This window comes from Ovis aries, chromosome 4 (genome assembly GCF_016772045.2).
Source record: "Ovis aries strain OAR_USU_Benz2616 breed Rambouillet chromosome 4, ARS-UI_Ramb_v3.0, whole genome shotgun sequence".
NCBI classification, from domain to species: Eukaryota; Metazoa; Chordata; class Mammalia; order Artiodactyla; family Bovidae; genus Ovis; species Ovis aries.
In genome coordinates, this window is record NC_056057.1 from 62,809,729 (window position 1) to 62,833,513 (window position 23,785).

Consider the following 23,785-nt stretch of genomic DNA (forward strand, 5'->3'; position numbering starts at 1 on the left):
GTTAAGGGCGTTAACTAAATCTCTATTATAAGAACCAAACCAAACAAAAAAATATCTCTGCATATTTACTTACAATTATTCCTGAATGTCTGATTCTGGTCTTGGAGTAACAGCCAATTAAAAAAAGAAAACCACACACAGCAGAAAGCACTGTATTTTCAAAGACAATCTTTAGTGATGGCCAACAAATAAACTGTTACTGCAGTAATCTTAAATCATGTTTTTAATGCCTCATAAGATCTGCTTTAAAAATAGTATCCCAGAATGAACTTACATGTGAAGTCAAGATTTTCTGTAAAGTGAATGATCTTCCTAACACGCTCTACATACACTTTATATATCTTTGAAAAGCAACAAGGCTCTTTTAAGCATCCTGTTTTATTTAAACCCTTCAGCTTCTAGTGTCAACAAAAATATTGGGTAATCATAATAATCAGTTACTTCCTTTTGACAGGATCATCAAAAGATACGGTGAAACTTTTTAAAGTAATAAACTGTATTGCATTAATCATTAAAATGTCACAAAGCATTTTGTTAAAATCTCTTATCATTTGACTTTAGTGAAAAGAAATTATACCACTCTCTTTTTCAGTTAAAAAATTTCAGTCCAAGGACTTGAGAGTTCACCTGGTAAGCTGAAATTTGTTCTCAGAGAAATGTGTTAATAGGAGACAGTAGTAAGTAGATAAGATACTATATTCTGTAAATTAGAAAATCAGCACAAGTGCATTCTAAATGAAACAAACAAGAGTTACAATCATGGAGAAGGCAAATTCAAATTGAAAAGTTTCTTCTCAAACACACTCCTATCAACTGTAGAATATTTAACACGCCACACTCAATTACATCACAACATTGTTTATTATGTGAATTTTTTACAATACAAACAAAAAAATACAGAAATGCAATAAATGAATACAGCTAAATGCAGAATGGTGACTTTTTTTTCTTTTCAAGAGGCCATGATTCCCATTTCTAGTAAAATAAAAGAGACTGCACATAGGTAGAAATAGGTTGGTTGTTAGCTTCACAATTTTGCCTAGAAATGATCTATAAATGCATTTTCCCCCCTGCTACTTACCATAAAGTGTAAAAAGGGAATTAAAGGAAAGTTTCTTTGTTGGTTCCTATCATATGAAAGATGCTATATTCTATTTTTTAGCAGGGCCAATATATGGAAAATACCTAAATTAAATGTTATTACAAAAATGAAGCAGTAATGAGATTCTGGCTAAAGAGGGTACTAAATGAAAATAATATATATTTAAAGAATTCAAAACAAACAAACAAAAAAAAAAGGTTGTTATAAAAAAGCTCTAGGTGCATTGTAAGCATATAGGTTTTTTTTTTCCATGTGTATTTTTAAACAATGGAAGTGTCAAAAAATAGGGTCAACTGTGTTAGACTAAATTACATTATTGTATACGCTGCATTGAATGGAACCTCTGTATTATAATTATCATAAAGAAGCATAGTTTGCATCATATTATGGCAATTTATCCTCAATGAAACCTTTCAGAGTCCTTTTATTTTGGAATATCCTGTAAACAATCAAACCACCAGAACATGATTGTACAACAGTAAAATGTTTTCTTGCATTAAATTGAAGACATCTGTTTAATAAAAAAAGAAAAGAAAAATGTAGGAAAGGTACTTAGAGCTGTTAGTTTCTAAGTACACAACAACCCTAGACAATTCAAGGCATCTTAATCTCCATCAAGAACAAAAAAATAATAATAATAATTTTTGTCATGCTGTTAAATCCATCATTAAGGATAAAACCGGTGCAAATTGGTCAAACGGATCCAACAAACACTGATGTCCAAGCTGGCATATTGGCAACTAATACGTAACTGGTGGTCAATAGAGGGTTTAAAAGATCTTCCCTTTCTTCTTGTTCTTTTCCAAGGTTCTAAATGAGTAAACAAAAACAATCAAAATGAGTAACTACTTTGTAAACCTAGAAAACATATGGTAGCAATAGCTAAACCAACTACAACTGTGTTGGATTTTCAACTGTGTTACATTTTTATTTTAAAATCAGAAGATATAGAAGTTAACAATAAGGACAATGCTAATCTATAATATTTTCTTGGACAAATATTTGACAAAATTCCAAGACAAACAGTAAGAAATATGACAAAATCCCATTTTTTTATACAAAAACAACTTTTCCTAAATGAAATAGTACAAATCGAAAAAGTTCAACTGACATCAAGTAAGGTATCCTTTTCTCCTACAGCCATCTGCATTCTGAAATGCTTTTTTTCTCACAAATGAATTTTCATCTTTCTTAAGGGAAAAGTTAATAGATGCATAGTGTTACTGAACAAATGTCTAAACTTGAAAATGTTTAGCAGTGAGGTTAAATTACAGAATCCTTACAGGGATGCAACTTTTCAGTTTTAAATGGGACTAATGAGGAAAAGAAGACCAAAGTACAAAGACTACCCGATTTTTGAGTAAATTATGAGTAACTAATTAGCTGCATTAGAAACTAGGTATCTAAAACTTTATCTTAATGAAATAATCAAACACAATAAAAATATACCTCTAAATGTATAAAAGAGAACACTGCAGCAATGCTCTCTATGTCTGTCAAGAATTACACACAACCATTATGTTTAATATTTGACAGGAAGCAGTAAACAACTAATTATGGTGAGTCAACTGAAGAGAATGTTATAAAGGTACTAAGTTATAATTATGAAGATTATTAAGTCATAAAAATGTTTGCAGTGGAAAAAATACTATTATAATAGAGTTCATCAATCTATGTAAAATATCATCCATGAAAATAATTTTTGCTTGGGATGTATGGTAATGGAAAATGTCTTAAAATATTAATGTTTTTAAAATAAACAGGAAAATAATTCTTTAAAACTAATACACATATTTCTTGGGAATCTGATATTGATACCTTGAAGAGTTCTGTTGTTCTAAAATACGTTGTTGGGCTTCCCAGTTTGCTTTCTCATCTTCAAACTGACGACGTTTTTCCTCTAATTCTTTGTGCTGTGCTTCCAAATTCTTTTTCATTTGCTCATGGCGCCGTTGGAGCTAGTTCAAAGCACAATACATAAAATAAAACTGAGAAATCAGAAATACATTTCATCCAGGCAGTCTAATGTTAAAAGCTGAGCATTCAGTTCTTATGCTATAAATTCAGAGTACCACGTGGAAAGCACTGTCTAAAAATCCTCTTTCTATAGGACTTACCACCCAAAATGCCAGGGACCAAAGAGAATAATCTTGGGAAACAAGGGGTTTAAAAAAAAAAGTACAATAAGCTGCAGTTGTATAGCACTTTATAAGGGGCATACTCATATTTTTATCATCTCATTTTTCCTTACTCACAAACATGTAGGAAGTTGGGCAGAGGAGATACCACTGTTCCCACTCCTAGATGAGCAAACATTTGTAGCTGCAAAGTTTATGTCACTTGTACAAAGTCATTAGCCAAAAGTGGCAGAACCAGGATCTGAACCTGTCTCATAATTTCAAGTTTAAGAAAGCGAGACAAGTGAAAAGAAAGCAAATAGGTAAGAATGTAAGAGTTACAAGATGAGGAGATAAGGTCCCTGGATTCTTATAAAGCAGCGGTTCTCAAATGTCAGTCTTTGTATGAACCACCTAAACGCTTATTAAAAATAAAGAATCCTGGACCTAACCAGACATACTGAATTAGAATTTCTGGGTTTTTAAGTCTAGAAATCCACATTTTCAATAAGCCCCCATGATTCTGAAACAGATGGTTCTTTCTATATTGAGAATTAATGCTGCAAAGAATGTTGGCTGTAAGATAAAAAACACACATGCAAAGTAACTGAAGAAACAAAGAGCTTATCTAGTCCATTTAGGCACTAGTCAATCCATTTCTGTGGAAAACAATCACAGCAAAAAATTAATAAATCTAACTATCTAACTACATCAAATAACTAACAACTATTTATTAAAAACTTTCAGATGTCCAGGAATTATGTTCCGTTAAAGACTGTATTACATCAATTAGTCAACATCTTGAATTTGGATTATAACTTTGCATACAATCTGTTTTCTTTGTTACTTCATAAACCCAAAAAAGTGACTTTATATTCATTTCTATTCCAAATATCTCATGCAGTTTCTATAAAACGAAACCATCTAAGATATATTAAAGCAAATATGAATCAAATTTGAAGTAACATCTTCCTGATGATAGCAAACACATTACTAAGAACATATCAGAAAATAGGAACACAGGGAAATGCCTTTAATTTTTAAAAAGAGAAAACGCAAGGGAATTATATACACAAAATCCAGCAGAGTTACTTCTGAGAAAGAGAGAGAGGGATACAATAGGGGAGAGAAACAGAGCTGCCTCAAATGAACTGATGATGCCTTATTTTTTAAACTGGGCCATAGGGTTACAAGTGTTCATCATTCTTTATCTGTACCTTTCTATCACATATACATTTTCTTTTGTGTTAACTACCATGTAGGTTAAAAGTGCAGGTCACAATCCTTCCCTTTGTAGAAATTCTTAGGGTTAGATGTATCACACAGTTCAGAATTTTTCAGATTTCTGAAAGCCTATTCTACTTAGAAAGGTCTATTTACTGTATTTACAAAACAATACCTGGGCTAAGGTAGCATCTATCACATTTTTTATTTTTGCAGCAAAGTATATAACTATTCACATCAAGTGGGGATAAAACTGTTAGTTCTGCTTCCGGCTTTGCAGTTTTCAGAGCTTTTAAAGATTCGAAATTGTGGATACATGATTGTAGACTTGTCTAGGATTAAGAGCACAGTTAAGTGCATTCAAATAATGACTTACAGATATGCAGCACTGACCAAGTTAATTTATCGTTCCTCTCATGTAAAAAATGGAAATGAGACAATAATATCCACCTTGTAGGGCTGTGGTATGGACTAAATAACATAATCTATGAAAGATGCTTAGTACTGTGTCTAATACACTGTGCTGCAGGATATTAGCAGCTATGCCCCACACAAATATATCTAGCACTTGAGAAAACATATTATACAAGGTTAAACAGACTTCATATTTATATCCTTATATGGCTTACAGAATTACTTGGCCCACATCGCTTTACAGTTTCTTTCAATGTTAATAAAGACTATTCTTCAAAGAGTAGCTAAGTATCACAAAACTCTGTTTTCACCATTCACAGTAATCATTAAAACTCTCAAAAGTTCTATAATTGCTTATGGAAATAAATGCTTAACATAATTGCTTATGACATTTACTCTTAGGAGGAGACCCTAAAATATGTCTTTTCAAATGTAAATTCAACTCCTTTTAGATTTTCATCGAAACCTAAGTGTGGAGATAATGCAGACTCTTGATTATTCCTATTTTTATTTACCTTCTGATAGGGATTCATGGCACCCCATTCCAGTACTCTTGCCTGGAAAATCCCATGGACGGAGGAGCCTGATAGGCTGCAGTCCATGGGGTCATGAAGAGTCGGACACGACTGAGCAACTTCACTTTCACTTTTCACTTTCATGCTTTGGAGAAGGAAATGGCAACCCACTCCAGTGTTCTTGCCTGGAGAATCCCAGGGACGGGGGAGCCTGGTGGGCTGCCGTCTATGGGGTCGCACAGAGTCGGACATGACTGAAGTGACTTAGCAGCAGTAGCAGGGATTCTCCAGATTACTTATTAATTGGTGAAGGGGTAGAGACTCAAATGGATAGATTTAATAAAAACCTAATTAATAAAAAAACTTAATCTCCTAAATGTCATCTTAATAACAAGTGCTCAGGATATTAGTTTTGCAGAGTTGGCAATCTTAAGCCTGGAGAAGCTATTCTGTATCTGCACTGAATTAAACACATATTATAAATGTAACAGTAGTGCAAGTAAGTTTTTTTTGTGATAAGAGATTACATGAAAAGCTCAGTAATTTAAGAGAAGTCTAATGTGGAATAGAAACACTTCCTCAAAACTACTGAATACTCTGCATTCTGTCTACTCAATGGATTGGAGCACTTCTGTCGTAATATTAGAGTAGGACTTCCCTGGTGGCTCAGACAGTAAAGCGTCTGTCTACAATGTGGGAGACCTAGGTTCGATCCCTGAGTCGGGAAGATTCCCTGCAGAAGGAAATGGCAATCCACTCCAGTACCACTGCCTGGAAAATCCCATGGACAGAGGACCCTGGTAGGCTACAGTCCATGGGTAGCAAACATATATTTAGTCAAAGAAAGCTTATGTATTTTATGCAGTAATTAATTACAAAAGCAAAGAGACCAACTGTAAGGATGTAACAAACTTAAATCTGAGTCTTTTCTTAAATATTATTATATTAGTGGATCCACATTTAACCACTGAATTTTATCATTAAAAGTAATTTTTAAAATATTTCATATTGTATGACTGATTCATGTTGATGAATGGCAGAAACACAACACTGTAAAGCAATTATCCTCCAATTAAAAAATTGCTTAAGTATTTCATATTAATGTCATCCTACATATTTAAAAGTAATTTTCAGCACAAAGATAATAAATCTATGCTGAGAAAACATCATACTGAAATTGCTGATTTGTGTTTACCTATAGTTTCTTCTACTGTTCTTGGACATCAAGCCAAATTTACTCTATAGATTATTGTGTTAAGTGTTTTTTTTCCTCCATCTTTTATTTCTTATCACTTACAGATGGATATGTCTTCATGATCTTTTTGATTAACCAAAACTAAGTATATGCTTCAACATGTAGAGGGATTCTAAGGTTACAGCAGAACAGCTTGATGGAATGCTTTGTCACTACCCTACCTGATTTTTGCAACTGAATTACACTGACACTAGGGTCACATAAGGCCCAACTCATCTACAAAATCACATTCCTTCATTTCTTTTTGTCTGTAATTTATCACAGCATGCCCACAGTTTAATTGAGGTTCTTTCTTTCTCCATTCATATGCAAGTAAGTCTGGTCAATTATTACTATCCTAAAACTAGTTTTTATTCTTGTATCTGCCCAAAACTCTTACCTTCTTAGACCGACTATATGGAAAGGCTTAAAATTTCATTTCTCATAATTTGTTAACTATAGCTAATAAAATTTACTTTAGGTATTCTACTATGTCTTCCTACCAAGTATACTTGTATCTAAACAGATTATTAAAATATGTATTATTGTAAATCACACACCAGTAAGGTGATGCTTAAAATTCTCCAAGCCAGGCTTCAGCAATATGTGAACCATGAACTTCCAGATTTCAAGCTGGTTTTAGAAAAGGCAGATAAACCAGAGATCAAATTGCCAACTTACACTGGATCATCGAAAAAGCAAGAGTTCCAGAAAAACATCTATTTCTGCTTTATTGACTATGCCAAAGCCTTTGACTATGTGGATCACAATAAACTGTGGAAAATTCTGAAAGAGATAGGAATACCAGACCACCTGACTTGCCTCTTGAGAAACCTATATGCAGGTCAGGAAGCAACAGTTAGAACTGGACATGGAACAACAGACTGGTTCCAAATAGGAAAAGGAGTAGGTCAAGGTTGTATATTGTCACCCTGCTTATTAACTTCTATGCAGAGTACATAATGAGAAATGCTGGGCTGGAGGAAGCATAAGCTGGAATCAAGACTGCCGGGAAAAATATCAATAACCTTAGATATACAGATGACCCCACCCTTATGGCAGAAAGTGAAGAACTAAACAGCCTCTTGATGAGAGTGAAAGAGGAGAGTGAAAAAGTTGGCTTAAAGCTCAACATTCAGAAAACGAAGATCATGACATCTGGTCCCATCACTTCATGGGAACTAGATGGGGAAACAGTGGAAACAGTGGCTGACTTTATTTTCCTGGGCTCCAAAATCACTGCAGATGGTGACCATAGCAATGAAATTAAAAGACACTTACTCCTTGGAAGGAAAGTTGTGATCAACCTAGACAGCATATTAAAACGCAGAGACATTACTTTGCCAACAAAGGTCCGTCTCAAGGCTATGTTTTTTCCAGTGGTCATGTATGGATGTGAGAGTTGGACTATAAAGAAAGCTAAGTGCCAAAGAATTGATGCTTTTGAACTGTGGTGTTGCAGAAGACTCTTGAGAGTCCCTTGGACTGCAAGGAGATCCAACCAGTCCATCCTAAAGGAGATCAGTCCTGGGTGTTCATTGGAAGGACTGATGCTAAAGCTGAAACTCCAATACTTTGGCCATCTGATGCGAAGAGCTGACTCATTTGAAAAGACCCTGCCTGATGCTGGGAAAGATTGAGGGCAGGAGGAGAAGGGGACGACAGAAGATGAGATGGTTGGACGGCATCACTGACTCAATGGACATGAGTTTGGGTAACCTCCAGGAGTTGGTGATGCACAGGGAGGCCTGGCATGCTGCGGTTCATGAGGTCGCAAACAGTCGGACACGACTGAGCGACTAAACTGATTTGACTTCCCAGGTGGCTCAGAGGTAAGACTCTGCCTGCCAATGCAGGAGACAAGGAGACGTGGGTTCAATCCCTGGGTTGGGAAGCTCCCTTGGAGGAGGAAATGGCAACTCAGTCCAACATTCTTGTCTGGGAAACCCCACGGACAGAGGAGCCTGGCAGGTTACAATCCTTAGGGTTGCAAAGAGTTCGACTGCACACACACAGGCACATTAAATTTGCATATTACATGTGAAAAAATCGATAGAGCAGTTACATTATCTATCAATTTCATTTAAGACATTATTTTGAAAAGGAGTATTTTGTCAAAGGTGAAAATATATGGTTAATTACCTCAGCTTCAGAGTCCTTCAGTTTTTGAACTTTTTCTTTGACCTTCATCTCAAACACCTGTTCCATCTCCATCTCCATCTTCTTCATTTTAGCTACATGTTCCCTTCTTTCTTCTTCCATTTGTGCAAGAGGGCTCCTATTATGAACATTAAAGATAATCATTCTATGTCTAAAAATGAAAAGTGTAATGCAAAACTGAAACAGTGATGAAAGCAATGCTGTATGCCATTACTAAATTCTCTGCTTTCTGTTTTTTGAAAACAAGCTTCAAAAGCAGCTTTTAATTATTCTGACACCATCTTAAATAACACAGAACACAGGTTTGAAGTTTTATGTATGAACATATGAAAAAATTCTTCAGAAACTTTAAAAATGTATAAATATTTACAATCTAGAACTTCCTAATGCATATCAAATCTAAAGAAAACACATAAAACAGACTGTATAAGGAAAATGGAAAAGACACATTCCCTAAATACATTCTCAAAAAGAAAAACTAGAAGAAAATTAATTTTTAAACAAAATTTTAATATGAAAAAATGGTATTGAGTTAATGGAGGAGGGGGATGGAGGGAGGCAGGAAAAGACAGTATCAGAAGCAAATGAATATCCTGACATTTCTGAAATGCCAGAACACAGACATTAAAAAGTAGTTCACTCTATTCAAGTCCACAGACTCAAATCTCTGCACAATGTTTTCCAAGATTTTATGTTGAAAAATACTACAAATACGCTTTATGTGAAAGCTAGTATACTTATGGAGAAAAGAGTATGGCAAAGTATCAGCAACCTACTACAGTCCCAGAGAAGAAAGAAAAGTGGGCTCTGTGGCCTTCGGGATTACTCTAAAAACCTATTCCAATACACTGGGACAGCTTAAAAGAGGCAGGCTCTTTTCTGACTTTGTTGATTAAACACGTATATTGTGCTTCCACAAAAACAAGCTTTGACCATTTAATTACAACCCTAAATGAATAAAGTGGTTAAAAAAGTTAAATTATGGCTTAAAAACAAAATCAGGCTTTGTATTTCATCTATAACTTCAAGGCTAGTCACTTTAATCTTGATTTGACACACTCTGATTATAGTGATTTCTCTCCTTATGAGGCTGAATATTTCTGACCATCGTAGCACTATTCTTTCCTATCAAGGAGAACAAGAGACCGAGATGGAATGTATTAAATGAACAACAGGACAAAAAGAACACTGCCTACTGATTTTTCTTAGCAAAAAGGAAAGACAAAATGTGATGTAGCATTGTGACCAAGAGGATTTGTTTTTGCAATTAGTGCAAGTTAGAACAAAATGTTACTTAACTAAAGGATATTTCATCAAAAGAATAAACCTGCAGTATGTTTTAATAATTAAACAATTAATCAGAAGTTCTGAAAATGAAAATAAACCAAACATTAACTTAGGAGAATCAACATTCAAAAAGCCAGGTAAACTGGAATAAATTTTAAAGTGTAAATATCATTATTTCACTAAAAGCTGATATATTTATGGCAGGTATTTTTAAGAGGAGCCTCAGATCTCTTGGGTCCTGAAATCACACAACAAACGTGTGTGTGTGTGTGTTGTGTGTTCATACAAGTGTTTTTTCTAGTAAGGGTTCAAAGCTTTTGTTTGATTTCTATAAAACTCACTTCTGCCATACTCCAAAACACTTTTAGGCTCTAGGGAAAAAATACTCATAAAAATGATTTTTGAATTGGCCATCTTAAATAACTGAATATGTTAAGCAACTTAAGATTATCCAACAACACTGCTGCAACTTGAAAATATATTGTAAACATTAAATAAATTAAGTAAACACTAGAATTTAAAAAAATAAATTAAAATTCAGATGGAATTGTGATTTTAAAGTTAAATATATAGTCTTACTAATAATAACCTATCTATAAAATACTCTTTAATTTCATCCTTGGGAGGAATAAGCCAATCCATATAAATGTAAAGAATTTGTAGTATACTTTGCACATGAAAAGGTTACCTACCACCTTACCAAGAGTGGAACACTGTCACCTAAATTATCATTTAAATAACTCTTGGAGGAAAACAGAAGATTGTAGAGCTTTGATGTTTTAAAATTTGTTTTTAAATATTAAAAATCTTTACATACTAAAACTGCTTATGTCTTTGGACAAACAAATGAAATGTCTTCAAGTGTGCCATATCTAAAAGAACAAAAAATACAGAGACTTATTAGCACACATAAATGGAGAAGAAAAAGGTAACCCTCTCCAGTATTCTTGCCTGGGAAATCTCATGGACAGAAGAGCCTGGAGGGCTACAGTCCATGTGGTCACAGAAGTGGGACATAAGTGACTAAACAACAACGAAACACACTTAGAGTAAACCACAATAAAAACAGCAATTAAAAGCAAATCTACAGATTTTACAGTAAAGGGGCTCAGCTGGTAAAGAATCCACCTGCAATGCGGGAGACCTGAGTTCAATCCCTGGGTTGGGATGATCCCCTGGAGAAAGGAAAGGATCCTACCCACTCCAGGATTGTGGCCTGGAGAATTCCACGGACTGTATAGTCTGTGGGGTCACAAAGAGTCGGACACAACTGAGCGACTTTCACTTCACGTTCCTAAAACAAAAGTTTATGGCCAAATTTGTTGAAGATAGTTAATTTCTTTTCCAAATTCTGTTAATAATCCCTATACCAAATCATTATGAAAGTAAATATGCTATGCAACTATCTTCTGACAGTCTGCTCAAGTTTCTAAACCTATTTACATATGCATACTTTCAAAGAGATGTTCAATATTTCACACTTGAGGTACTTTGTCTTTCAACCTTGTAAAAATACTTGCCTCCTAACCAAGAGTGATATTTCAGTATTATAAGAAAATGGTCACACATATAAAAAATTAATTTTTTGAAGACTCTTACCAGTCAAAATGATTTTGTAAACCTCTGTTAAATTAATTAGCATCTCAATTCTAGTCATCTTTATTAAAGTGCTATTTAGAAAACCGTAATATAAAAATGTGTTTATAATGCAGAAAACAGGAAAAAGGATAACTTTTTGTTATCACAGTTTTTCAAATGAAACTTTATTAGATAGCTAGAAAAACCATTTAAATTATTTCATTGTCTGCCCACTTTTTAATGAAAATGCTTGTTGACACACATCAACAAGCTAAAGCCTATAAACTTAAAACTTGTCAGAGAAATTCAATGTAACTCAATCAAAAAAATAAAAAGACCCGGTAAAAGATTTTTTAAAAAACAGGCCAACATAACCTGAATAATAAACCATAATATGATTTAATTTATCATATTAAATCCTCAAAGATGCAACTTAGCTTCTTTTAGGGATCTTTTCAAGGAGATCCTGAAAAATGACTTACCCTTTTCATGTGACGAATAGCAGAATCACAGCAAGGACCACATTTAAGGCTGACCTAAGACCCTACTGTGGTTGTGTCATACAACCTACATTTTGGTTGTATAAATGTATAAATGCTGAAATGTACTATATTTTGAGCATAACGAAAAGAACCAAATTTCATTTAAATTATATGTGGTCTTTCCTGAAGAATTCATTAAGCAAGTACATTTACATACTTTCGCTTCTTAGTTTGGTGGTTTGGCAGGTCACTATGTATACAGACATGTAGCAATTTTCATACAGCATTATCCAAAAGAATTTCAGTTAAATTAAGGACTTCAAAGAGCAACAAAATTTTCCAAACATTTTGGGAAACAATAGTTACTAACATTTTGCCAAGTGAGAGTGTTAAAACTAAACATAAATAAAACAATACCATCATCATATTTTCACGAAAGGACACATGAATAAAAGATGTAATTGAAAAAAAGAGGGGGGGTGGAATTTCAGAAAACTGTCTTTATGTATCTTTAGATCAATGAAAATTTTGTCATGTACCAAAAGAGTTATGAGGATTACCCTTTGAAAACCTGTATTTTCAGCGATTTCTATGAATTCAGTTACTGATAAAGATGGAGAAGGCTATAGAAAACAAAAATAAAATTAACATATGGGAAAAAGGTAACCACAACTTAACCATCTCAATAAAGCGAAACAAATACAGAAATAAAGTGAATCACACAAGTTTTTTGGCTTCCCAGGGCATGTAAGTTATATTTATACTACACTTCATTAGATGTGCAACTGCATTATGTCTACAACAATCAACATATGAAAAAGTAAAAGTGTTAGTCATTCAGTTCTATCTGACTCCCTGTGACCCATGGACTGTAGCCCACCAGGCTCCTCTGTGGAATTCTCCAGACAAGAATACTGGAGTGAGTAGCCATTCCCTTCTCCAGGGGACCTTCCCAACACAGGGATCAAACCTGGGATTCCTGCACTGCAGGCAGATTCTTTACCATCTGAACCACTAAGGAAGCCCATAAAAAACACTATTCCAATTTTCTATTGAGTAGCCAAGAGGAATTTGATGGTGACGAAATAATATGATTTTTTACTAAATAAATAATGCCATTCCTGGGAGGAATCAATGTATACTTACTTAGTAAGTTGCCCTTTATTCTTGTTGTTATCAACTCCATTATAAGTCACAGCTGCCAGTTTTCTGCTCCGGTAGTTCTCATAGTGTACATTATTAGTGACATCTTTCAAGTCCTGCATATGTGTTCTGTCATAAATAAAAGACACATAAGGAATTTGCTTCTATTAAAAAAGCTTTGGTGTAAATTCAAAATTTTAGCAAACAAAAAATTCAGACGAAACTTTTCAAGGAAGACAGCATTTATCTGTCTTCACTTACATGTAAGGGGGAGCAAGATACAATGAGCTAACTTGACATTAATAGAAATTTAAGTTCCAAATTAAAGTTTAGAAACCATAAATTCTCTCAAAACATTTACTAAACAATGACACTGCTAGAGAAGAGTATTTACCTTTATAGTATATATTTTATTTTACTAGAGAAGGAAAGGTAGATTAGTTCCTACTGAAGTTCACAAACCTAAAAGAAATTGCTTTCCTTAATATTTCCTTAATATTACTAATATTTGAGTTTTTATTCAGGTTAATATATAGGAATACATAGATTACACATCAAGTTGGATTCAAACTGGGGAATTTTAATTTGGAATAAATTCCTATTTATTCCAACTGTCTGGTAAATGTGGTATTTTGGTTAATGAATGTCTGCTCATAGCAGACATTATCTATGATACATAAAATCAATATATAGGAGATACCTATACATGAGACAATTTTACCATTCCCTAGTGTTTCAAGATGCTAAAAGACTCCTGTGAGCTGCTCTATTGTATCCTTTACCAACGCAGTGTTCTTGGATATACATGGTGTGGGAGTACTCTGTATCATTTTATCTTCCTTTTTCTCATCATTCATTCCTGCACTTTAAATCCCCTATCTTTCATCTCCACCACTTTACCAAAACTCCCTTATGAGAGATAAACGTAAAGGTGTTATTCTGTTTTTATTCTGCCTGATAGCCAAGAAACATTTACTATTACTTTTCCCTTTTGTGATGGCCAATTACTATGATTCATCCTCGATTGGACATTTTTGTGCAGTTCTCTGATAGATTATTCCTATTTCTAACTAAGACTGGGTTTTCCACAAGCCTCATTGTCCTTTATACTCTGCCCCTTGATGAATATGCACTTTCTATGGCCACTGGAATTATCTAAAGCTCTATCCCTTTCTACTTCTGTCAAGTCAGACAGTTTCTTACTCTGAGCATATCCAATGATTGGGACTGAATTTGTCACTGACTCTCAAACTTACTTCAGAGTTCTTCCAGTCTGCTTTGGGAGCTCTCCTGGCACTCTTGAAGTCAAGTCACTGTAACCCAAGACAACCTTCTCCTTGGCTGCCAGTCTTTTCTATGGTACCAGTAAATGCGACAGGTGACAGCATATAAACTCTTCAACTATACTATAAACATCCCCTTTTACAAAAAACGTGCCATCACCTTTTGCACTCTTGCCACAGAGCATATAATGGGCCCTGCAAAAAACTGATTTGGAGCTGAGACGTGATAAACATTGTTGATTTTCTAGGACACATTACTGTTTTCAATTTCTCTAAGTAGAGAATAATAAAAACAAATAACCGTGCCAGTATAAAACAATCTTTTTTTAATTTTAAATATCATATATTACCTCATCAATGCATCATTAAAAAATCATTAAAGGACCTGAGGTAAGTACATAGTAGCTGAAATACAAGATATATAAGGTGGACTTATTAACTAGCTATTAAAGTATTTTTGTTAATGTCATTAAACACTTTAGATAATGAAAGATTTTTCCCTTTCACTAAAATAACCTTTTTTTATGATTACTTGGTTCTGGTATTTTTCAGGTTTTAAAAGTCTCTATTTCCACTTAAATACGTTTTATTTTACTCTTAAAAATCAACTCATTCTTCCACACTTAAAATAATTAGTATTTTCTCCACAGTTTCTTGAATTTATTTATCTTTTCCATTTCTGATTGCTGATACAATACCATTCTCTTCTCTCCTTTTGTTTTCCTTCTCTATTTGATTTTGGCACTCTCTACTGCCACATCCTGAAATTATTTTTATCAAATTTTCCTCTTTTCCATTGTCTTCCTTGCTTTGCCTGCAACAGTCAGTTCTCTAAATTAGCAAAATGACATATCTTTGAACTTGGGTCTTTCTTAGGAGCAACCACTACTCCTGACTTTAACCTGCAGGATTTCACTTACTTGGAAGTCACAGACATATGGAATATTGGTATTGATATTTCCTTCAAGTATTTAAATACCTACTAGGTGCCTTTATCATAAAAACATGAGCTACATAACATATACCTTACCTCTCCTCTGAACTTAGAAGGAAAAGCAGTAAAATATTCCTAAACTTATTTTCAAAGTATATTTATCAAGGATGTTTTACATGTTTCAAAGACTATAAATGAAAAATTATGTTAAGAGGCAAAGTAAACATCTAGCAAAAGTGTAAGTGAACATTTATGCCTTAGGAAAGAAAAAAAGAAGTGTGCTAAAACAAATTCAACAAATAAATGAAGTTTTTATTAAGCATAACCATCTACCTCAAGAAGTTGAAGACAATATCTTCGTTCTACTTGATACAAATGTTAAGTAGGATCACTCCCAACCCCACAAATAAACATCTGATGACTCTATTTATCTTAATCCATCTTAAGGCAACTATTTTCATAAATCCTTCTCTATCTGGTTCCGCTCCAAGAAAATATACCACTTAATACTTCCTTTGAATTTCTTTAATACATGTAAATGTTCTCATCATAGCATATATCTACTTATATATATTATATATAAAAATTATGTAATATTACATAATTTTAGAATTTTTAATATTTCCACACATGTATGATTGTCTTATTGCTTTCCTGTAGGAATGGTCCATTTGCTTGTAACGCTTGTATACTACTGAGTCCCACTCATCAGAGGGGAGGCTGCGTACCTTCAAATGTTCAAAGTCTGGCTAGTAACTAGCCTTCCTTTCTATAGTATTTTAGGTACATAGGGAATTACTGATTGCATATGTAAATAAAACACGGTTAAAGATTATCATTGCTTCAAGCACTAGGTAAGTAGCATAGATTTAAAATTGAGGAAAATAATAAAATGATAGGGAATGCACTGGCAGTTAATATTTATGAAACATTCTTTACATATATAAAATCATCAGAGATTATTAGTTCTTCTGAAGTCACATTTTCAAAATGGAAGAGAAAGCAAAGAAATGGTAATAGAACCTGAAGCATTGTTTTCTCAAAACCAAGGGAGATGAACATCCTTTCATGTGCATTTGCTCTTCTCCCACTGTGTGAGGCCTGGCAACTGCTGTGGCTGAATTAACACCATCATCTACTTTCTATCAGAGCATCTAGTCATGAGTTCTTTTGAGAAAAATCAATTACATGGTGATCTCAATTTCAAAATTCACTCCCATCTCTTATATTTCTTGAGGTAGCTGCTGCTGCTAAGTCACTTCAGTCGTGTCTGACTCTGTGTGACCCCACAGACGGCAGCCCACCAGGCTCCCCTGTCCCTGGGATTCTCCAGGCAAGAACACTGGAGTGGGTTGCCATTTCCTTCTCCAATGCATGAAAAGTAAAAAGTGAAAGGGAAGTCACTCAGTCATATCCAACTCTTCGCGACCCCATGGACTGCTGCCTACCAGGCTCCTCCGTCCATGGGATTTCCCAGGCAAGAGTACTGGAGTGGGGTACCACTGCCTTCTCCTCTTGAGGTATCAGTTTGACTCAAATTGTCCCCCTCACTTTTAAGAATGATCTTGTTGCTGTTCCATGATTTCCAATTATCATCAATATTCCTATTACTTCTACATAGCTAAAGAAATTCTTGTATACTGGGAAAGTGCAGAGTAGTGTGAAACTGAAGAGACATCAACTTAAGATGGACATCTAAAACTGGAGGCTGAAAAGAATAGTATGTATTGAGGGTCTGGAGAAGCAAACATGATGAGAGGAAAAAAAGAGCAAAAGGGTATGGAATAGCATAAAGAAGGAATTTATCTCTCCATGAAAACAATGAGGTTCATTTTGATCCTCTTTTTGTTTCCTATCTCTGGGTCTTTTCAACTTTTTCTTCAGAATGTCCTCTCTGCTGTTAGTTTTCTAATTAAGGTCCTGGTTCCTCTAACCAGAATTAATCCTGTTTTCACATGATTTCCTTCTCCTTCATCAGATGTACAAGGTACAATTCAGGACTGATGTTTTTCCCTCCTGGGAGGAAGATCAGTTTTTCACAGAGTTTCAGTAACGAAAGTGCTCCACTCACCAGCTACTAAGCTGTGTATCTTTTAAATATCTGAAGTTCAGTTTCTGACCTAAAACTTAAGCCTTCTCTTCCAGTTTCCACAAGCTTTTCACATTAAAGAGAAGCAAAAGCCTGTTCCTTTCTACTTTCATACTTCTTTCAGTATTAAACCACAACACAAAGTACAATGATTGAAAGACCCACTTTCCTATGTATCCCTAGCCACACAGCCTATTTTGTATTTTTCCTCTAGAGTTCAAAACCTTGGCAAAATAATCCAAATTTGTCTCTAGGCAGTGCTTGCTTCAGTGCTAGAATGAAGATACCAGTTTAAATTAGCTAAATTTACAGAAGACAAAAAACTAAACCTGAGACTAATTTTATTTAGGGAAAGTAAAATCTGTGTTATTTTCATCACTGCTTACACTTACCTTATCAACATATTTCTTAGAATTGTAAAATCACAATGTTCACCGTTTTCAACTACAAAAAAAAAATCAGACCATATGTATTACTTCCACTAAACTCATTCTTTTAAAAGGAAACTGGGTGTTAACAATGAGAGAATATACAAAGTATTAAATACCTTAGGTCAATGTTTCATTAAGACTTTAACCCTATAAAATAGTACTTAATGTTGCGGGTCAAGGGTGGGTGAGGAATCAACTTTAGAAAAACTACAAGTGAACCAAAATGAAAACCTAAGCCAAGAAACTTTAATGTTCTTTTTTTTAATGTATCACTAGAAGAATACTCTTGAAGGGGGATAACCTAAAACTAAAGATACAAAGCAATTTCCTCTGTGCAGATTTCTAAGGTCTATACCAGTTTTAAAGTCTCAGCTCAGAAACTGAAGGTTACATGGTGATGAAAAGAGCTGAGAGTGACTACAGTATCTCTAGTTGGGAAAGTCACTCGTAATAACATTAACTTGGAAAATATCCTAAAAATTATGTATATTTTCAAAGTAGTATCAACAAATTATAATCATGACTCAATCTTCATTCCAAGTTACTATAACACTGAAGATTAAGTATTAGTATAAACCAGTATAATGAACACAAATTTCAGGAAATGTATCTAATGCCAAGAAGGCTTCAAAGAATTGACTCTATAACTAAGATTATATTGCTGTTTAAAACTCCTTTAAAAAATTAGTATAGAGGATCTCTTAATAACAAAATTTCTTGCTCTAAAGATATGATGCCAAGAAGTTGACTTCTGCCCTGAAGAAAGCAAAATGCAAATCTTTTAATTGGGCTTCTGACAGTTCTCATTCTTTAGGGTCCCAGACCCAATTGAGACTCAGATAGAAATGACAGGCCTTTTCTCCAAAATTGTTTTCAATTTCAGAAGGTTTATTAGATCCCTTGGGAGCAATCTGTGGGCCCCAGGTAAAGAACCCCTGCACTGTAAGTGTGTTTTCAAACAAGAAAACAGGAATAGGCTTAATGGTGGGGCAGAGGTGGGAGGATGAATACTGACAAGTGGCTTCTAAAGTACTACAATATTAGGATTTAACACATACTTGCCTGACACAGCAGGACACAAGGTCTGAGAAATGTGAATGTATTTAATAAGGAGATGAGACTCAATGAAACTGAATTCAGATCTTTGAAAATCTAGACTATATCAATGCAGCATGCATATTATACTACTTACTAAATACAAATTTTTTATAACATTTGTGAAATCTTATAGAAAGCCATTCACTGAAGAAAACCTTACCTTCAGCAACACCCCAAGGATACTGCCTTCCTCTGACCCTTTTTCCATTAACTTCAATGATAGTATTACTACCTACCACAGCAAGAGGTAAACGGTCCTATAAAACAAAGTATTCTTGTTCAAATACATCTCTGTAGTCCTCACAAATTCAAGAATAAAGAAGTTAACCTTACTCAACAGGTAAGCAAAAAACATTATTACCCCAATAGTTTTTGCATTCACTTTCATAGGTCATTCAATTAATATTTAGTAAATTGCCATTGTATGGCATTATTACTAATGTAAACAATAAACAAAATTATATGTTCACTAAAATTTAAGAATACTAAGGCATATACTGATCAGATTATTTGTCAAAGCATCATTCCAAAAAGAAGTGTTCCATACTGGAAAAATTTACAAGGGTAAGAAATACATTGGCAGCTACAAGGAAAAAAATGAGACTTGTGGCTAGTTTGCCTACTTGATAATAAATCAACCTTAATAGCTCTAGAAGCAGACAATGTTATTAATATATCATTTTTAAATCCAGGGTACTTAGGAAACCACTATAAGTTAAAAATACAGAAAATTATGTCGGAATAGATTTTTGATTGATTTTTATAAAAGAACAAAATAAAACATATGTTTGGCTCTTAAAGAATAAGCATAATCGTGCTTAAGAGCAAATCCTTTGTCTTCTCATTATGCTTCCCCTTTCATTCCCATTACCTGTTTGTTTCTAAGGGGGGAAATTATAAAATATGACATCAGTTAATTGAAAACCATCTGAAAACAAGAACTGTTACTTATCTTTCTATTCCACATAATGCTTTATTATACTAACAGTCAAACAACAAAGTTAATCATAAAGGTGAACTAAACAATCAATAATCTCATTTATTTTGTTAAGTCAATTGTTTAAAAACATTTATATATGTATATGCCACATGGCAAGTGGGATTCTTAGTTCCCTGACCAAGGACTGAACTTGGGCCCCCTGCAGTGGAAGTACAGTCTTAACTGCTGGACCATCAGGAAGTCCCTATAAACACTGCTATTTCTAGTCTTTACAGCAGCTATTATAGTATTGCTAAGGCCCTAAAACATGTTAGTATATGTATGGGAATGAACCTACCTTTATCTTTTTAACAAGCTTATTTTCTTCTTCATCATCTGTCTCTGGGAATTCATATATTTTAATTTTATGTTCTTGGATTTCTTTCATTATCTAAGATGACAGAGGAAGTTAGTAAAAGAGCACCACATATAATTTTAGATATTAGCTTTATTTTTATTATACTCTTCTTAAATTCCTGAGTCTTTAGCTCCAGTTCCTTTACTGTTTTTCAATAATGTAAAATGTAATTTAAAACCAAAATAGTATGCTGGTGTGTTTTTTTTCAATAAAGTTTATATATAAGTACCATTCTCTAAATCCAATTGCTTCAGAAATGTTAAACTTATAAGGTTATAATACCCAAAGAGTTCTAAAAATGAAGTAAGAGTCCAGAAATGGCTTCACTAGTTGATTTCTATTCTAGTGGTTTTGGGTCATTTATTTATAATGACTGAGATACCTTTAGACAAATTCTTACCAACTATTTTATTCAGCTGAATCAACAGAGCTTAAACTCACCTAAAGTTTTTAGTAGAACTGAGCAAAGGTAAATAAAATTAAGTATAGCACTGGCTCTAGGAAAAAAAAATGTGTACTTATCAGGAAGTATCCTTGCATGTACATGTGCATACACATACATCAAGGAGCAACAGATAAAAAGATCAGGCAAGCACACAGGGAGAAAACATGCCCTGGAAATTAAGAAGCTAATGAGTTTTTAATAATAATCAATGAGAATACAGAAAAAAAGAAAGACAACTTACTAGTAACATCAGAAATGACCTCAAATTAATTTGTCCAAAATCACTCTAAATTCAAATAAGAATACAGAAATCCAAATAGTGTTGAATACCTACCCTGTTCAAACTTATAACAAACAAACTGATGGCTAATAAACCTAAACCTAGCTCCCTGCCTGTACTGGTAGCTTAATGCTACACTCACTACCAGGGTCCCCAGCAGCAGTAAAGGGACCTGAAACAAAATGTGCTACACGGCTACCAAAGCAGACAGAACTGCCATGGAAATAAACAAAACCACATATCTTTTATAACTGGGTTATGTATCTATTTAGAAAAAAAAAAAACCTAAGAATAAATGATGAGGTGTCAGATCATGCGTCAACCCAATGTTGGCCAAAAAGTTTATTCAGGTTTTTTTGTAAGCTTTCTGAACATACTTTTTGGCCAACCTGATACATGACTAGAAGAAAAAAGAAAGACTAGAAGCTAGCTCTAAGAGCAATGGCTTTTAGTCAGAGGTTGTATATTAAAATAGCCTGAGTAAGCATCTTCACAATAACAAATACAAAGCTGTATCTTAACCTACAAAACCAACTAGTAGAGCTATGGTCCAATAATTCATTTTGAAAGAGTTCTCTACATGATTCTGATAAACATCTCTGGTTAAACACTACCTGCCCCTGGCCCCCTGCTTTTTTTTAAAGAATAAATAAAGAAAAAGTAAATTGACAACCACTGTAAGTGACCAATTTAGAAGTAGAGATCACTGCTTACTCATTTTTTTTATTTCTTCATTTTTAGTACAATTCCAAATTAAGATAAAATAGATATATTACTAATACTATATGATTAGTATCTGAACTTAGAAACAGCAAATTACAAAATAAAAATGGAGCTAATAAATGTAAAATAAAAAATTTCCTGGTAGAAATATCAGATACAGTAAAAATGATGTAGTAAAACATTCTAAAAATTTCTACAGATTTAACACAATTTCAAAGCAAATTTCCACAGGTTTTTGTTTTTCTAATAGTTTTCAAGTTATTCTAAAAGTCATACTGAAAAAGATGAAGAACCAAAGTACTTTGTTACAAACAACTAGAAGGACAGTGAGAGATAATAAACTCTAAAATCTACTTTAAAATATTATACAACTTAGCCTCAATTTAAAAGACATACACTGCTAGATGCTCAGTTGTGTCCAACTCCTTGCAACCCCATGGACTGTAGCCTGCCAGGCTCCTCTGTCCATGGAATTCTCAAGAATACTGGAATGGATAGTCATTCCCTTCTTGAGGGGATCTTCGTGACCCAGGGATCAAACCCACGTCTCCTGCACTGCAGGCAGATTCTTTACTATCTGAGCCACCAGGGAGGCTCTAAAAAGACATAACACTGGCCTAAAATTTAAAAATAGGCTATTAGAATAGGAAAGTAGTTCCAAAAACTGATCCTACATTTCATAAAATACAATATATAATAAAACAAAAACACAACACTGAGGGAAAACTAAACCCTTGCTTTAAAATGTTCAGCTTTTCTGGAAAATTGAAAGTTAAAGAAATTATTAGACATCACCTTAATCCAAAAAAGTATAAAAAAAAAATTATGACAATGCTAGCAAGGCATTGGATCAAACATACCTGTCATAAAAGGAATTTTGACTGTTTTATTGAGAAAGCACCATGACAAAATGGAGAGGGGGTAATACAATAATTATACCCTTTAAAAAGTAATCCTCTCCCCAGGAATTCAGTCTAGGAAAGTAATTTTATAAAGGGTATGGGGAGGGGCAGTGGCACAAGCTATACAGACAATCTAAAATGGGGCTTCCCTTGTGGCTCAGCTGGTAAAGAATCCGCCTGCAATGTGGGAGACTGCCTGTGGGGACGGGTGGTGGTGGAATCTAAACAGAAACATCTAAAATAGCCTTATTTAAATTGACGAAGGATACGGGGCATTATGGTTTCCCAGATGGTTCAGTGGCAGAGAATCCACCTGTCAACAGAGGAGGCAAAAGAGACAGAGATTTGATCCCTGGGTCAGAAGATCCCCTGAAGCAGGAAATGGCAACCCACTCCAGTATTCTTGCCTGGAAAATTTCACGGACTGAGGAGTCTGGTGGGCTACAGTCCACGGGATCACAAACAGTTGGACACAACTAAACAACTGAGCACACACACTGAAGGGCACTATGATAATACTTATGGGCTCCTAGGAGAAATAGTAAGGTAAGAGAAACCCAAGTAAGATGGTAGGTGTTGCAAGAGGGCATCAGAGGGCAGACACACTGACCATACTCACAGAAAACTAGTCAATCTAATCACACTAGGACCACAGCCTTGTCTAACTCAATGAAACCAAGCCATGCCCGCAGGGCAACCCAAGACGGGTCATGGTGGAGAGGTCTGACAGAATGTGGTCCACTGGAGAAGGGAATGGCAAACCACTTCAGGATTCTTGCCTTGAGAACCCCATGAACAGTATGAAAAGGCAAAATGATAGGATACTGAAAGAGGAACTCCTCAGGTCAGTAGGTGCCCAACATGCTACTGGAGATCAGTGGGGAAATAACTCCAGAAAGAATGAAGGGATGGAGCCAAAGCTCCATCCAACTGTGGATGTGACTGGTGATAGAACAAGGTGCAATGCTGTAAAGAGCAATATTGCATAGGAACCTGGAATGTCAGGT

The 23,785-nt window shown here is 34.4% G+C and overlaps 1 protein-coding gene across 4 annotated transcripts in view; it reads right to left on the minus strand.

Moving 5' to 3' along the window:
- Window positions 1-842: 842 nt before the first annotated feature.
- Window positions 843-23,785, minus strand: part of SEPTIN7 (septin 7) — a 98,897-nt gene continuing 75,954 nt past the window's right edge. For all 4 annotated transcript variants that reach the window (XM_060415027.1, XM_060415026.1, XM_060415024.1 and 1 more), the window contains 7 exons: window positions 20,369-20,461; window positions 19,252-19,348; window positions 17,955-18,006; window positions 13,260-13,385; window positions 8,749-8,884; window positions 2,921-3,060; window positions 843-1,912 (listed from right to left, as the gene is read on the minus strand). In XM_060415027.1, the coding sequence (XP_060271010.1) occupies window positions 1,873-1,912; window positions 2,921-3,060; window positions 8,749-8,884; window positions 13,260-13,385; window positions 17,955-18,006; window positions 19,252-19,348; window positions 20,369-20,461 (684 nt within the window). In that variant the 3' untranslated portion in view covers window positions 843-1,872. The remainder of the gene's footprint in view (window positions 1,913-2,920; window positions 3,061-8,748; window positions 8,885-13,259; window positions 13,386-17,954; window positions 18,007-19,251; window positions 19,349-20,368; window positions 20,462-23,785) is intronic.